The 17,614-nt window shown below is 41.5% G+C and overlaps 2 protein-coding genes across 3 annotated transcripts; one reads left to right on the top strand and one right to left on the bottom strand.

Annotated features, from left to right (window-relative positions):
- Positions 1 to 2,624: 2,624 nt before the first annotated feature.
- Positions 2,625 to 5,116, top strand: tmem42b (transmembrane protein 42b; the record flags this gene model as incomplete). The annotated part of the gene is made up of 3 exons (XM_079231737.1): positions 2,625 to 2,801; positions 3,876 to 4,022; positions 4,982 to 5,116. 3 exons carry the CDS (start codon positions 2,625 to 2,627, stop codon positions 5,114 to 5,116), a joined length of 459 nt encoding a protein of 152 aa, XP_079087863.1.
- Positions 5,117 to 9,566: 4,450 nt separating this feature from the next.
- On the bottom strand, positions 9,567 to 16,499 carry zdhhc3b (zDHHC palmitoyltransferase 3b; the record flags this gene model as incomplete). Of its 2 annotated transcripts, none has more annotated exons than XM_079231876.1 (6): positions 9,567 to 11,930; positions 12,766 to 12,896; positions 13,287 to 13,368; positions 13,595 to 13,691; positions 15,425 to 15,549; positions 16,173 to 16,499. In XM_079231876.1, the coding sequence occupies 6 exons, from the start codon at positions 16,473 to 16,475 to the stop codon at positions 11,772 to 11,774; spliced, it is 897 nt and encodes a 298-aa protein (XP_079088002.1). In that variant the 3' UTR covers positions 9,567 to 11,771. The 2 variants fall into 2 exon arrangements, with proteins under 2 accessions (XP_079088002.1, XP_079088001.1); XM_079231875.1 differs by having other exon boundaries at positions 12,766 to 12,965; positions 16,173 to 16,475.
- Between the last annotated feature and the right edge of the window lie 1,115 nt (positions 16,500 to 17,614).

Below are 17,614 nucleotides of genomic sequence, written 5' to 3'. Positions count from 1 at the left end.
AAGTTCAAGGGTGTGTGTCGGCCTGTGAGTGAATATTTGACTTCTCAGCTTGTTGTCTATTTCCATGCTGGGCTGAAGGACGAAGCCATGCATATTCATCAAGGCAGCTAAATAATAAGGCTTTCTGATACACAGGGATGGTTCCATCTGTGTGCAGCATATCAATTATTTGGAGGTCCTGGATGACAAGTAAATGCACAAAGAAAGCTCCCAAAACACTGCTATCTTCGCCTGTATGCATTATATTGTTTTGTGTCGTTGTAAAATGAGAAATGAAAGAAGAATGTTTAGGGAAAAGATAGCTGTGTGTAGGTGTTTGGTGTGTGTCCAAAAGAAAAAGACATCCCATAACTAAAGTGTTTAGAAATAGTCAGTATCTGTCTGCAGCCAATCTTGAGCTTAAATAAAGCAATAATGAAGAGAGAAAAAAGATCAATTTTGCAACCATTTTCATGAATTTCCCCTTACGTTCGTCAAAACCTCGTCGCAATCAATTGACAGCCGAGTTAAAGGTCATATAGTTCAAATGTTTCCACTAATGAGCCCTTCACTTTGAAGATGGTATTTTCCTCCTAATTAAATCACCTTACAGGACCAGAAACAGAACAAAATTGACAAAGACACAGGAAGGCAGTGACAGACCTTCAGTTAAAAAATGTCACTAAAGCTCTCTGTGGGCTCAATTATCGCTCAATTGAACAGGAGCAGAGGGGGCCGCCAATTTGCGCACTAACTTGACACTTGCATTTGTCAGAGGAGCTTTGGGCAGGAAACTACAAGCGAGGATACCAGATAATGGCTCCTCTTAGTTTCAGACTTTTCCTTCTAAGCAGACACTCCAGAAGGATCACGGTGTCAAATTGTGACAGACGAAGGACGGTCATTTCCCTGAAGCTGGTTTCAGGGAGGATGAGAGCAGAGGACACTGACAGAAACACCTTGCTCCTTTTCTGCTGCACTGTCATTGCTCTCTGATATCCTCTTTCACAGACAACACAAGCTTTGGCCGTGCATTGTGTGCTTGTTTTATCCCCAAATTGGTTTCCTTTCATGTTTAAGTGCCCCTTATTTCCTTTAAGGACTCTAAGGAGGACCCTCTTGAAATCACTCTATAACTTAACTTGACGTATGCAGATGTATTCAAAGCAGAAATAATGCCATAGTGGCCTCTTTGCAAACTAATTAGGGATTTAATTGCTTACAAATGTCATGAAAAAGTAGTATGGAGTTATGCCAAAAGGTCGTCAAAGCATCAACAGGCAAAGCAGGTTGTATCTCAAGCTAATTGTTGCCTCAAAGTCAGTGACTTGCATCAAAAGCCGGTTACGGTGGATGTGGAGGTATTTTTCTGAAGCGCATGAGAGACATCTACTGGCCTGAAATCTGACTTATGTTTACACGGCCTGGATGAGAAATTGTTGAGGATCACCTTCAAGATGTGATTAAAAAAAGAATCTTTGGAGGATTATTCCATCCCTTAATTAACAAAACATACGATTTAACATATTTGGTCAAGACTGAGATTGCAGTGTTTGCAATGTGTTGCCCAGTTTGTGGATCATTAAGCAACCTAATAATGGCAATACTTGAAAACAACTTAATGTTGTCATAATTAAATCACACTTCCAGATTCGTGCACTGATTTGGACGTAATTAAGGTCTTTAAGTTCACTACAACCCTGACGCCTTTCTGTCTTCTTGGTTCCTGCCGAGTCTGACGAAGAGATGGGCGTCTGTCTCCAGGTGACTCTTGTCTTCATAACATCGCACAGATTAATGACGGGCCTGTTCTACACATTCATGACGATGACTCCATTTTCCATTCTTAATTAGGGGAATCGCTGAGTTTTGTTCTGGTTCCTCTCTCTGACAGGCTCATCTCTTTTTAAAGGGCACAGAGGAGAGGAAATGAGGATCACGTGTGAGCAGGTCTGCCCTACTGCCTACACACACACACACACACACACACAAACACACAAACACACACACACACACACACACACACACACACACACACCGATCCATCCCTCTTATACCTAGTGTGTTTTAATGTAATGAGCCTTTATAATGCAGCTCATCAGTATGCTGCAGGAAACAGAGGTCTGGATCAACTGAAGTCATGCTTTGCCGTATCCTATGCCCACACACAAGGACATCACATTAGCATTGATTGCCCTCTATTCCACCCGGTATAGCAAAGAAGAATACGGGGTACTTCAATTTACTGTCTATCAATGGTCTGCTTAATCGCTTTTAAACTAAATATCTAATTAAGACGCACATAGGACATGCATTGTGGTTTATCAGGATCCCATTGTGTGTGGAGGTACCTTACTGCTGCCTCAAAGTCACCATTCATTCAGTTAAGGTTACAGAATGATGGAACTGCTTTTCCCAGAATGCAACAGGGGGCTCTTTAGTCCAACCACAGCACCGCTCCGGGTTGACCATGTGTTGTGAGACTGCCACCGGACGGATGTCTGAAGGCAGCGCAGGAAAAACGTGCCACGCAGCGCCACACACGCGCGCGCGCCAGGCAGGCAGGCAGCTCAACGCAGACCAGCAGCAGCAACAGAAATGTAAAAGGCGGCCTGGAAAATAATGTGCCTCGGCTCGTCGTCAACATGTTCCCGGGAGTTCTCTATGCACTGCTGGCGGGTTTCCTCGGGGCCGTGGCGTCGTCGTCGGCCAAACTGTCCCTCGGAGCCGACTACCTGAAGGGAGTCTGTGAAACCGGACTCCGGACGTGGGGGGAGCAGCGGAAATTTAGACACGCGGACGAAACTACCGCCTGCGACCGGGTGAGGCATCTCCACAGTTTGAGTTAATTATTTACACCGTGAGGATGGCTGTGAATAATGCAGCGTGCGCGCCTGTAAGCGGGGTGATTTCTCACGGAGGAAGTTGGGGGGTTATCCCCGCCCGCCTCTCCTCCCTGACTCCCTCAGCATCAGCACCACCATCAGCATCGCACGAGGGTGGGGGAGCTGCGCTCGCGTGCCGTGTCCGCGTGCCGGATGACATTGCAGCTCATCCGAGTGTGTGTTTTGTCGCGTTATTTTGTAAGCAATATGTCTCGGCTGTGAAGAGAGGAGGATGGTTTCTAAAAAGGGGGCCAGGTGTCTGTGTGTGACCCTGTATACGGTCTACGGTGTGACCTTCACGCTGTGCGCGCAAACGTCACACGTGATGTCAGAAACATCTGCAGTCAGCAATCTGGAGCCTCAAACAGCGGACAACGTGTCATTTAATCTGAGTATATTTAAAACAAAAAAAGGTGTGCAAGTAACACAAGTGCTCTTAATATGCAGCCTCTGGGATTTCAAACACATTAGACAAAATAACGCTGATGGTATTATAATGCTGTCATTAATATAATGTATGCTTTACAATTATATTTGCAGTGGTGGAATGTAACTAAGTATATTTACTCAATACTGTACTGAAGTACAATTGTCAAGGCCCTGTAGTTAATGATACTTCATAATTCTACCAGATTTCAATGGGAGGTATTCTACTTTTTACTCCACAAGTTACTAGCTGCTTTGCAAATTGAACCACTTAAATAGATTAGGTAGCCTAATAGTTGCTTCACCTTCAACTGCAACATCAAAATGCGACGTAAACATTGATACATATATACAGTATATCAGTGGCGGGCCGTGGTTTTTCTACCTGCGAGTGAGTCATAGTCTAGATCAGCTGTTTAACAAGTTATAGCTATTATAAAATAGCTATAACTTTGGGATTCTGTTTAGGCCAGCAGAGAAGGCTTAGCAGGCCCTGGCGGCCCGCCACTGCATATATGATAATGTAAAAAAAAACTGCTGCATGCACAGCTTTTGCATTAAAGCAAGTCTGTTTTTGTTCTTCAGCTTCATATCCCTCTGAGGCTGCTGTGTGGCGGCCTGCTTTTCACCTGCAATGCTGTGATGTGGACCTTCCTCGCCAAAGCACTCAGGTACTCCTCTTCCTCCACCCAAACCACTGTGACCACCACCGCCTCCAACTTCATATCTTCCGTAAGTAACAGTCTCTCTCACAAGACCTTGTATTCTGCTGCCACTTGTCCTCTAAGTGTAATAGAGCACTGTAGTTAAGTTAATTTGAATGAAAATGAATTAATGAATATATACTTTATTAATCCCCAAGGGGAAATTTTTTTGTCGTCATCAGTAGCGCCTTACCACTTGAAATACAAACACACAAGATAAAAGATCAAATATATAAAGAAGCAACAGGGATGAGAGATATATACAAATAAAAATTAAAATAAAGTAATATATATATATATATATATATATATATATATATATATATACACACACACAATAAAATAGAATATAATACAACTAACTGGAATGAAATATATTTATATTTACAGCTGAAGAGTGTATTCATTAATTAAGTAGATAAGTAAATTAGATAAACAGATAGTGCAAAATGCAAAGTATATATGGTACAGTGATGAACTAATCCACGGAGTAACTAGCAAGCGGTGACTTGTTGTAAAGCCGTATTGCTGTCGGCAGGAATGTTCTCCTGTAACGGTCCTTCTTGCAGCGGAGCGTGAGGAGTCTGTTAGAGAAAGTGCTCCTCTGGCCCTGCAGCAGGTGGTGGAGAGGGTGGTCCAGGTTGTCCAATATGGACAAAAGTTTCTTCAACGTCCTCCTCTCCACCACCTGCTCCAGAAACTCCTGCTTGCAGCCGATGATGGAGCCGGCCTTCTTTACCAGCTTGTTAAGTCTGTTGGTGTCACCGGCTCCAATGCTGCTCATTTCACAGTGACCTTTCGTCCTTATATAAGCTGCATTAATTTAGAAATTGGGCTATATTCAGAAATAACTTGTCGCAGTGATGTAGGCCTCTTTCAGGACACTCTTGTCAAAGTTCTCCTTATGTGAAGGCATCCTTATGCAATTGTAGACACTGTTTTACTTTGTCAATGAAGAAACCCTGATTCCCCCCCTCCCCCTTGCAGGCTTTTCTGGGCCAGCTGATCTTTGGTGAAGCCCAGATAACGCTGTGGTGGGTCGGGATCTCCCTGACCTTCTCCGGCCTGTTGGTACTGCAAAGGGTTTCACCGCAGGATGTGCAACGTGACAAGGACGAATAATACGTCTCGTCTCCACTAGACTTCAGCCTGGCTCCGGCTGGCTGTGGCATGAGGTGTGTTTTGGTCGGCTTCTCCTCTGATTTGAACATCTAGCCAAAGAAAAGTGAGATCTTATAAGGAGAATTTCCAGTTTTCTAGTTAATTCTCCCCCAATTACTAGTTTTATTGATTAAATTGTTTCCCGATTAAACTAAATGCCACTTAAATTACATCCTTCCTGATGAAGAAAAAACATATTTGGAATGTTACTAATTATCTAATTAACACTGTTCAAAAATCAGAGGAGATGTTGGCCTTTAGCCAGTATGGCCATAGCACAGCTACAGTCTGGCTAGTGGAGACAAGCTAATAATGGATGCCTGCAAAATCGTCTTTGACCACACCAATGAAGCAAAAATGATACTAGCTTTACGTTACGTTTGGGGAGTTTTTAAGTCAACCGCGGCACAAGAACTCATGAGCTAACAGAACAGATTTGAAGGAAGGGAAAAGAGTAGACTAAGGGAATAATTCAAAATTTTAAGAAATACCCGTCTTTGCATTCTCTACTGAGAGTTAGAAAAGAAGATTAATATCACTCTCAAATATGTCCTTTAAATATGAAGCAACAGCCAAGAGATTGTCCGTTTAGCTTAGCATAGCACACAAAGACTTGATTGGCTGTGGTTCTAGCCTGGCTGTGCCCAAAGCTAACAACATTTGTTTTGTCCATATTAAAAACCGAATTGTAAAAAAAACACCATGTGGTTTTACTGGATGTTGGAATTAAACAAACAAGATCAAATATGTTAATTGTGAGCTTTAAATATACTCGTAGGAAGAGTTTGTTAGCTTCAAATGGAACTGGGCTAGCCTTTTCCCTTTTCCCCATGTTATGCTAAGCTAGGCTAACCAGATGCTGGCACCAGCTTCATATATGCCGCACAGACATAAGAGTGGTATCAATCTTGTCTAACTCTCGGCAAGAAAGGAAATATGTGCATTTCTCAAAAGCTATACCTTTAAAGGAGGAGACAGATAATACTATATATATATATATATATATATATATATATATATATATATATATATATATATATATATGTATATGTATGTATGAATAGTATTAACTGGGGTTTCTTCCTGAGTTATGGGCAAATGGTGTCATGTACTTTGATGTCACCATTACTCAGCCTGCGCATTATTTATCGCAGCCGTCGGATCACCAAAGCTTTCTTAATTCTCACGTTTCCTTAAATTATTCTGACACTCACTGTAAACATCCTACACTGACGTTGCATCTTATGCATGCCCAAGGCGAATAATAATAAATGAAGCACTTAGCTGAAGAGGTAAAGTAATAATACTAATGTAGCGCTGAAAGGCTCGAAATGCTTCCCCCCCCCCCTCTTATTTGTCGTTATTGACAGCTTGAACCTCAAGATATGAGCAGGACACAGCTGCTCCTCCACTTTATGATAGACGTGTGCATGTTCCCACTGAGACCTGAATTCAAATATCTCACACCAAAGCATCCTGGAGCGTCAGTCCATATCAGAGAGACGTCCCTGAGAGTTGCTTCGTGTTATTAAACACACAATCTTGTGATTAAATGTCAACACTGTCTCTCCAGCGTTAGAGACATCATATGGCCTCTTGATTGCCTGGTGAGCTTCATGCATTACTGATGCATTACTGATCTCATATTATCCTGTCCGTTGCCCATCATTTGCAATACCATTAAACTTCCTTTAAATCTCATAACACTGTGATGTGTGTAGCAGTGAGGGAGCTTTGAGCAAGGATAATTGAGCGTGTGAAATGGCAATACATGCTGCGAGAGGGACGTTTCTGTTAGCATGAATCAAGCAAAGTAAGTGTACCGTTGTATACAGAGGTTTGTCTAATGCTTTATTGAACAGTATTTTGAGGTCACACTTTGCGGTTGTTTGGATACATATCATAATATGAATGCATAACGGTAGCTATTATGCCTGTCTGTAATATTCCACAGCAGCAACGCACAAATATATTCCAGATTTCCTTCCAGCCGCTGCGGTCCAGGTTTTGTATCACGTGATTTACAAGCATCCCTATTAATGTGACTGCACTGAGAATGTGATTATACAGCGCTCATGATAAAGGCCGGCTGAGTGAGGATTCTTCAGCAGTGGATATCACTCCCAGCCATGCTGAAGTGAATTCAGCTGTTTGTGCCTCCCAGTTGCATCCTGGGCGTGTTGCATTACCTTTTTGGGGGAAATTACACTTATTCGCTTTCTTGTCGAGAGTCTGATAAGATTCATGTCTGTCAGGATTAATATGAAACTGGAGCGAGCAGCCAGTTAGCTTAGCATCAAGACTGAAAACCGGGGGGGACGCTAGCCTGGCTTTGTCCAAATGTAATAAAGTATGCCTACTACCAGCACCTCTAACCAACATGTTGTATATATAGTTTGTTAGATAAAGTGTAAAAGCACTGTGAGCTTCGCTAGCTGATTAGCAAACATGTTATAGAGTGAGCTTTAGAGGTGCTGGGAGGTGAATCTTGTTTGCTTTTTTTCTCCCGGTTTACAGTCTATATGCTAAACTAAGCCAACCAGTATGGCTTCATTTATAGAGATTTATGAGAAACATCAAGTTGTAGTTTTATGGGATGTTTTAAACCAGACTAATTCTTCGCTAGGAGCAGTTGCCAGGCAGAAATAGTCCGGGACATGAGCCACAATTTCACATTTTTCTGTTAAATTTGACATATAACGTGTTAATGTGTGCGCTTTCGGGATGCTGGGAGGCAGTTAGCTGACAGGTAGCCGTGTCCCCCTGTAAACAGTCTTTATGCTAAACTAAGTTAACTGGCTGCTAGCTGTAGCTTCATATTAACATACAGACACAAGAGCGGTGTCTATCTTATCTTACTCTCAGCAAGTAATTGAACGTGAAGTGCATTTCCCAAAATGTCAAACGTTGTTAAACGTACCTTTTAAGATCTGTAATCTGTGCTTTTGATTCTGAAGGTTGTTTTTTTGGGTGCCTGGCTTTTCCTCCAGTTAATGGCATGATATGAGGGTAAACCATCTACCTGTGAACCCACTCTCACTGTATAATAACCAGGTGGAGCTTTGCAGTAGCCACAATTAAAGCTCCGTGGCAGCCGCATGGCCCCGAGTGTGATGTATTTATATCCGTGTGCACATAAACTGTAGATGTGGTCATACAGAGAGATTAGAAAACCACTCAAATACGATTTTATTTCAGCACTTTTGAATCAGTTAAATTTTGACCTATCTCTTGGTAAAGAGGAAAAGAGACTGCTTTTGCAGTAGTTTGTTGGTACTCTTTAACCTAAAATATGTGCAGATCAGTCATCGCTTCAATCTGAAGGCTGCTGCACCGACAAATTTACCATTATGTTTGACTTTTTAACTCAAAGTAAGACAGTTTGATTAGAGGGAGTGACTGTTTTTTCTCCGATGTAAACTGTTCATAATGTGTATTACGGATTATGTGAAACAAACATTTGTAAAATTGTAAATATATTCTGTTAATAGAAAACACTGATATGGATGTGTAAAGTGCCATCCTCACTGAGAGAAGAGACAATACAGAATTATTTAATAAACATCTCATCTGACAAATAAGAGTCTTGTCGTATGTTAAGTTCGTCTTCATGACAGCTTTGATCTTCAGACGGAGGAGCTTCTCACAGCTATTCTACTTCCATAGAGGTCGAATTAGATGTGACTTACAGTGCACCTGTATTCAACTGGGTTAAGATCTGAAAGTTTTATCTTCCTGCAGCAAATAGGGACTCTGTACTCATTTAGCTCAGTGTCCTCTCTTTGCTTTCTAACACAGCAACGTCGACTGAAGAGCATTCTGAATGTAGCTAATGGGGCTAGATGTAATGTTATCTACTTTCACGAGGATGCGCCATTAGTTTGAATCAGTTTAAAGCCCCTTCAGATGCTTGTGCTCCAGTTACATGACAGATAAGAGCATCCTTCTGCTATTACAATAGAATGTTACATATTCATTTTGTTATCATAAATATATTAAACAGTATCAAATATCTACTTTTGTTTCCATCCCTGAATAAAAACTGATGTGTCCAAATTTCTCAAAGGACAACTTTATTTCTTTAATCAATCGACATTAGTCTGTGGAAAAACAGCAAACATTCAAATTGTGGAATTTCAAGGTATTTATTCAATACATCTACTGCTTTTTTTTTTTTTAATGGGGTAAAAGTTGGTTTCTAATGATAAAATGTAACTACTTACGATGGGTGGTACAATTACATATAACAGGAATCTGTATTTGTCGTCAAAAAGAAAGCAAACATTTAAATTAAGAAATTCTTAAAGGTATGCATTTCATTTAGAACATTTTTAGAGATGTTTTTAATGAGCTGTTAAATTACAATGTGTATTTACAGCAAAAAAAATCAGACAATTCATTCTTGTCATAATATATTTATTACAAGTTTTGTTTTGACATATAAAAAAACTGATCAACCGAGTCAATAAAATATCCACAAAACATATATAAAGTTGTGTCACATATATACCGTTTTATTTAATTCCCCTTTAAACAAATAGTCAAAAAGGAAAAGAAATTATGTGGTCCATCGTAAGTACTACAAATGGTATTCATACCCGACCGCAAATAACACAATATAGACAATTCAAGAAAAATTAAAGAAAGCTGGTGAACTGTATGTGTAAACTGGGTAGCAACTGTTGCATCTCCATATCAGGATAACATTTCTTTAAAACTCCAGTGATTTTTAAAAGCCTAAGAAAATGTCACACTTGATTATGATCGACTCCTGAAATGGTAACTTTATTGCCTCTCTTCATACAGCATTACATTTGGCAACATATATATATGTCCTTTCATCATCTTCAAAAAATAAGTTCTATAAATACAGGCTTTCAAACACATGTGAGCAAAGGCATTTTTAGTGTTCAACGCTTTGAGTGGCCAATTTCCTATCCGAACCGAATTCTCAACCCCAAAGGTAAAATATTCTCCTCACACTGACCGGTCCGGTACCCGTCCACAGCCGCAACAATTAAAATGTGCATTTCTAACATGGTCCGTCAGGCCTGGGTGAACATTTTCCTCCGGCCTGAATTTCAATTAAATGTTTATCCTGTAAGGCTTTTTCTCCCTCTAGACAAGCTCACAACTGCAATCTGAGACAAACTGGATTATCCGCAAGCAAATTCCATCAATTGAGAGCCAGTGAATCACACGTAGGGTCAGTACATTCAGAGAGCAACGTGTATTGCTTTTATTCCCTGACTTTCTATCTGAGCTGGTGGCTGTGATTAAACTGGTTATAGAGCAAAGAGGCTGGCTGGGTTTACGACACACAGAGTTGCCAAATAGTCAAAAGGAGGACAACCCACCTGCTGGATTGTAAAACCAACGGACATTACAACACTTTGTTACCTGTTAAGTATCACATGTTTTAAGTTCTCACTTAACTCACTTTTTCAGCAAGAAGCCGTTCAATGTAAATACATCCAATTAGATCTAAAATGGTTTTCTTTGTTCGAGGTGGACTCCGCCATTCTTGTGCCGCATTCAAATTACCTGCAAACGCATGTAATGAAGTCGCGGCGCTACGAGTTTTACCTGTTGGATATAAGAGGGTTTCTATTCCACATTGTACAATCTCAGGCATGAAATCAGACTGCGGTTGCTTATGGCATGCTTGTGAGTTTGTAGTATTGAACAGCACTTACTTTCACCACTGGTAACCACAGTGCTGACAAATAAACCAGGACTGAAGTCTTAAAGATTATAACTTTCTGTCCTACAGCTTTTAAACTTCCCTCACAGCTCCTTAAGCTGTTTTTATACGCGACTAGAATTACATTTCTTGGCGGTGCCAGATAGGTGGGGCTTATTGCAGACTAAAAGTAGGTAAAACAAAAGAAAATGTGTTAAAATTCAGTCTCCAAATACTTTTCCTAGATGACCTGAACCAATCCACCTATTTGGCACCACAGAAAGACACTCATTTAAACCACTGTGATCCTGTCTCACCCTGACTGTCACATTAAGGCAAAAATAATATAAATGTCTTTTAAAAATACTAAGGCGCTGTTTGAAGGCAAATCATCCGCAGCACTCGGCAAAAGACTCTTGCGATGATGTGAGGAATACAGCAAATGAAGAGGTGGCAAGATTGCGACAACGTTTACAGAAAGACAAAACCATCTGGGCACCCGGGCTGCAAAAAAAATTCCAGGCTTCAGTTGTGTGTTCACATTGTTTAGTCTTGATAGCAGGAAGTGTTCAGACATACCGCAGGAAGACCTCAGTCTCTTGGTGTCGTTTCACCGCCTCCTATTATGTGCTTCTTGCCAAGTTGTGGCAGCTAAGTGAGAGATGTTTTCTTTCTTGTTTTTGAAGAGCAGCACCTCGATAATCTCAGTCAGCATCAAGAGGGAAACAATAAAATAATAAGGTGAAGGTTGTTTGTTTCGTTTTTAAAATGACAACGTAGCTTACAACAGGACACCCTGAAATATCGATAATATCCACAAACGGAAAAAAATGTAGAAGTGGTTTAAGAGGAGTTCATGCTGGTCGTGGTCCAGCCAATAGGAGGGCAGACCAGGAAGTCCAACGCAGCAGAGCTCAGTTAGACGTCCAGCTTTCACACGATGTACTGGTACAAGTCCGCCTTGCCGTGATCGGGTGTTGCAAAGGGATTCATCCAGGCTATCGAGAACGGATGACCGAACACCACCTTCATATTCATCCATTTGGACCTCTTGGCCCATCGTTTCTCCTCCTTCTTGAGCTGCTCGATACCCTGCGGTTAAACGACAAACATGAGAGAAGAAGTGAGTCTCCAGTGCCGACTCGCTTTAAAGCTGAACATATAGCTGCGAATTTAAAATGTTTAATGTCCCAGCAGAAAATAACCATTGAGAGGGAATGAAAATTGAGCGTGCTTTGTGTTCTTCTGTTTCCCCCTCAGAGGTCTGATCAGCAGTTTGATTCAGCAACGGCAGGACGACAGTGATGAAGGGCGGCGCATCTCAACGCCGATTGGCTTTCGTAAATCGGCGTTGCACAAACTTTTCGCCAGAGTTGAAATATTTCAACTCGCACGAATGAAGCAAATTTTTCATAATGTGCCATTTGCGCCGCCTGCCAGAAATTTGCATTGTTCGCAACCATTCGTGTGCGTCTGTGCATTGACTTTGCATGCAATCTACTTGCAAGATAAATTTGCAACACTTTGGTGTGAACGCAGCATTAGGGTGACTTGATGTCAAAGAACACCACACACACAGATTAAGATGCATTAACAGGGCAAAGAACCGAGGGCCCCATGAGACTGAGATGGACTGGAGTAGAAGATGTTTGTAGTGAATATTAAAACACTGAGTCATCGTCGTGATACGCTATGAGAAAATGACCTAATCTCAACCTACCGGGAGGCTCGACAGTAAGTGAACTACCTGCTCCTGCATTCATCTGTGCTGTGACTTAGTGACACAATGAATCCATTACTTATTTTAGGAAGTCAGAAGTGCTACATGGACTAGAAATACCTACATTCATGTCCGGATAACTGCCTGAACCCCGCCGTCGCAGTTGAAATGAACATCACGGAACGAATTGCTGCTGTTTTCACTCACCGTCTCGTCGGTGCAGATGGAGTGGACCTGGGTCCCAAACATGACTGCGGTGAAGATCAGAAACAGGAGACTCTCAAAGCAGAGGATGAGGAGGAGGATGACCGTTGCTGGGGGAGAGAAGTTACTGCACTCTGGAGAGGGAGGGCAGAGAGAGAGAGAGAGAGAGAGAGAGAGAGAGAGAGAGAGATGTCTCATGTTAACTAGATATACAGCCTTGTGGTCGTATTCCTCCGCCAACCAGTGAAGGTGCAGTTTACATCCATGTCTGTCCAAAATGTATCATCATTCTTCATCAGTTCATTCTTTTTAGACGTTTGTATAAAATTGCCATAATCAGCACATGACTTCTTGAAGCCAAACATTCGTCAGGTCACAATGACATTTGACCGTTAAATTCTAAGCCGCAACTCGTCTCTTTGGAGTATAATCAGCCATATTTGCACATTTGGATGTCGGTAAAACAGCACGGTCCCTGAGTGAATTTGGAAATTTAGCAGCCACTTCATCAGTAAATCACTTACTTGTCCAGTCTTCTTCAAAGCAGAACACAAAATGGAGGGCCACCAAGATTAGCGCATGGAAGGATATTAGTGCAATATACATCTGGGGGGAGAGAGCATAACAAAGCAAACGATTTGGTTGATGCGAGAATGAGCCTGTTGACTTTTCTGTTACGTTAACCCATTTATTCTTCTTTTTTTCTTGATTTGGTGTTCTTGTGTGTTCTTTTGTACTGGCTTATTTCTAAAAAAATGTGTGCAACAATAACAGAGCTTCATTAAAAAATACAAAATAGACATTGTCTTTGTGTGGTAACATCAGGACTCACTGTGAAGAGCACAAAGTATTTCTGGTTGTTCTCTCCGACACAGTTGTTCACCCAGGGACAGTGGTGGTCCATCTTTTTGATGCAGCGTTTGCACACACTGTGGACACATTAATATAAAAGGGTAAAGATGATGAAATGGAATAATAAATATTGCAGGCAACTTTGAGCCAAAAGACCAATCTGAATATAGAGGATATTTATCTAGTAAAAAGACACACCCCTTTGACACTGACCGATACAACTGGACTGCTCTCAGTCATGGTGGCTCGACTGTGTCCGTTTGTGTGTGTGTGCGTGTGTGTGTTTCTCAAGTCGGGTCTGGCGCCTCACAATCTACCATCTGACAACGCTGGAGGTCACACTCCATCTATTTGTGTCCTTTGTTGACACACTTTCTCAGCAAAATCTATATTTAAAAAGCGTCCGTCTCCTGCTTGTAGCATATCATTATTGTGGGTCATAAGATGCAAGTGTATCGTCTCTGTGTCATCATCTCAACCACCAACAAGAATGAATCATCTATTTCTTTCAAACTGCCTGCCATTATCCCACGAGACCGAGTGACTCACTGCTCTACAATTCAATTTCACTGCAGTGTTTTTGTGCTTTTCATGCCTCGAGATCCCGAGGGAAACCGCTGAGCAGCCACAGAGGGAACTCCCTTATCATCCACCTGCAGGGGGAATGCTACACAGCTACTCGAGATAAAACACACACGGGGGAGGCAGGGGACCCACCGGCGCGGACGTCAGCAGAACGCTCTAATCGCCCAGAACCCACATCTAAAAAGTTTCGCCGCTGGTGATCTTCCCTACAATCTGCGCTAGGGCTGCAACTAACGATTATTTTAATAATCGATTAATCGGTTGATTATTTTTTCGATTTATCGATGAATCGGATAAAAAAATGTTTTTATCAAAAAAGCGTTCATTTCCAACCCTTTATTCAAAAACAGAAGTGACAGTGCAAAACATCTTCAGAAAGTGCACCAACAGGTTGCTCCTTGAACATCCCTGAGCTGTTAATTAAAACAACAAAATGGACTAACACTAAAAACATACACATCTATACTTTACATCTGCCAAATGTGAGCCCTTTTTACTGTAATTGATCCCTCCAGAGGCTGCCTTTACATACCCTGCTTTATCAATATGTATGAAATACTGGGACAGAGGGAAGTTGTACTGCTACATATAGAGCGTCCTATTCCTTAAACTCTTTCATTCTGGGTCTCTTATGACCGCGACGTCACGTTGTTGGCTAAGCCCAACTGTGATTTGCTTCATTCTACTTTGAGTAAAAAAATTAAAAAAAAACCTTCAGCCAGATCCGCCGGTGTGCCGGTTTAACGTTAACGAGTGACAGCGTGAACTGAACCAGACCGGGGGGTGACGGCATGTTTCATCACGTTACGTTTTTTTACAAGCAAGACTGAACTGTAACGGAACATAACGTAACTTTAACGACAATACACAACCAAACACGTTAGCTAACGCGATAGCAAGCTGACTAGCTTCCATTAAAAACAAGTTTGAGGAACATGAAGACGCTGATTGGCCAAGACTCGACTTGTCAAAGATCTTCTATTTTTGAGAACATCACAACCTCAGCTTTTCTCGTGTCTCACTCCAATCTCAGAAACGCTGGCCGGCCAGTTGCTCTGCTCCGCTCTTTTTTTTCTTCTCCGCGACTTATTGCCCGGCGTAATGATCGCGCGACACAACAAATCGATAATGAAATTCGTTGCCAACACTTTTGATAATCGATTTTTATCGGTTTTATCAATTCGTTGTTGCAGCCCTAATCTGCGCACTAAAGGGAGGGCCGTACCTGCAGTGGTGCGCTCTGTCAGGCTTTATGCTGCAGCACTTGGGACACTTGTACACCACCTGTCCTGGTTTGAGCTGAAGGCTTTCGATGAATTCTTTGGTCGCGTTCCCTTTAGGCACGGCTCCCTGAGAGAGAGAGAGTATTAGTTGACAAGGAATTCAATTGTATTTTAGAGTGATTCCTCTTCATTCATTTAGCTGCAGGAGCTCCCATAAAGATGGAAATTCTCCTTCACAGCAAAGACAAAAATGTAAAAAAAAAGTAAATGTATGGTTTGGTCTTAATCACTCAACTTGCCCAGATTACAAAACTGGAGCAAAACATAACTAGAAACAATTACAGTCCAGCCGGTAAGTGGCCCAGTCAAAAATGAGCAGTGGGTCCCAACTGATACCAGAACCAAACAGCGTTTCTACGCTGGAATACCACACTGCTCCTGGTTTCCTGTATGTCTTTGTATATATAAATATACATATACATATACATATATATATATATATATATATATATATATATATATATATATATATATATATAAACTTTGTCTATGTAATCTGTATGTATTTGATATTAGGATGCAATCAACTGAAATATCAAAAGGTATTCAAATCAGATTCACGTGTTTGCAAAAGCTAGAAAAGTAACATTTACAAGTTTAACCTGGTCGACATGCGTTCTAACAGTATTTAGAGACAATTTATACAAAGATGAATTACAGCCTGTGTGTGATGATGAGAGTCGGACTGACCGGGTCTGTGCACATGGCCTTGGCGTGAGAGGCGAGGGCGAGGAACGCGAGGCCGTTGAAGATCACCCCGTTGAAGAGGCTGTAGATCACGCTCTTGCCGGGCAGCAGCATGACGAACACCACCACAAACTCGGCGTAGAGGACCAGGAACCAGGTGATGACGCCGCACACGATGCCGCAGCCGTCGCGGATGAACCACATGGTGTCGGAGGAGTTGCGGAGCGGGGGAGGGGCGCAGTGCTCGGGCCTCAGGTAGCCAGCCTGCCTCTCGATGTCCCTGGTGCGGTGCGCCGGGCTCTTCATCCTACAACGCCCGGGACTCCGACCACATGCTGAGAACAGCGACGAGGGACAGATGGAGAGGAAGAGGGGGAGCAGAGTGACGGGGAGAAAAGGAATTGGAGAAGTAGTTGAGGGATTTGAACGTGGCAAGGTATCAGTATACGGCTGCAACTAACAATTATTTTTGAATGCCAAACAAGCAGACAGTTTCTTCCCGCAGACCGTCACTCAGATGAGCACTTAACTCAGTCATACATTGTCAAAAACCCTGAAACACTGCTGCCATTATAGATTTTAATACACCATTTATTTATATGTATATATCATTTGTCACCATCAATGTAAACCAACAACAATATAGACATGTACACATAATCTTAGTCCATGAATATCCATTCAATATGTATTTCTTTGCACTATTTGTATTACACAATACTTGACTTGTATATAGTCGCTTTCTTTTATTCTCATTTTTATTTTCTTTGTTGGTCATTGGTGCTTTCTGTATACACCTATTTTCTTCCACATACTAGTGTCCATATTAGCTTTTCTATTATTTACCTTTATTTGTCCAGCTTTGTTGTCTTTGTTTCCAGCTGTTATGAAAATGTTTGTGTATGCTGAGAGCGATGCAAAAATCCAAGGCAAACTCCTTGCCATGTTAATGGTCTATGAAAATATTTTAGAAAATGTGCGGCACAGGTTTCCACAGTCGTATGTGACACTTTCATACGTCTTGTTTTTTTCCCACCAGCAATCCAAACCCTCAACATTATAGATCTACATTCATGCAAGACGAATACAAACTGCTAATCGTCATGTCTGCAGCACGTCTGGTATTTTTTTATTTAAAAATTATTGTTCTATTATTCAAAAAATAAATTGAAAATACCTTCACAGATTGATGAAGCGATTCGTAAAATTGATTGCTGAATGATTTCCGGTTAATCTACTAATGGTCTCTGCGCTACATCAGTGTCCTGTCTGCATTACAGCAATAGCACAGTGTAAGAGTGCTGTACCACAACAATTAAGAGTCTGTGCGATCTATCCAATACGCGTTCTACATCCTCGAGGAATACAAACAAAGATAGGGCCTAATAAGCCCACAGAGTAAATCAGCAAGTAAGGTTGAGGACAACACACAGCATGATTAACTG

This window comes from Taurulus bubalis (assembly GCF_910589615.1).
Source record: "Taurulus bubalis genome assembly, chromosome: 16".
Classification (NCBI taxonomy): domain Eukaryota; kingdom Metazoa; phylum Chordata; class Actinopteri; order Perciformes; family Cottidae; genus Taurulus; species Taurulus bubalis.
Note: the sequence above shows the minus strand (reverse complement) of the source record. Positions and strands in the feature narration are given on the sequence as shown.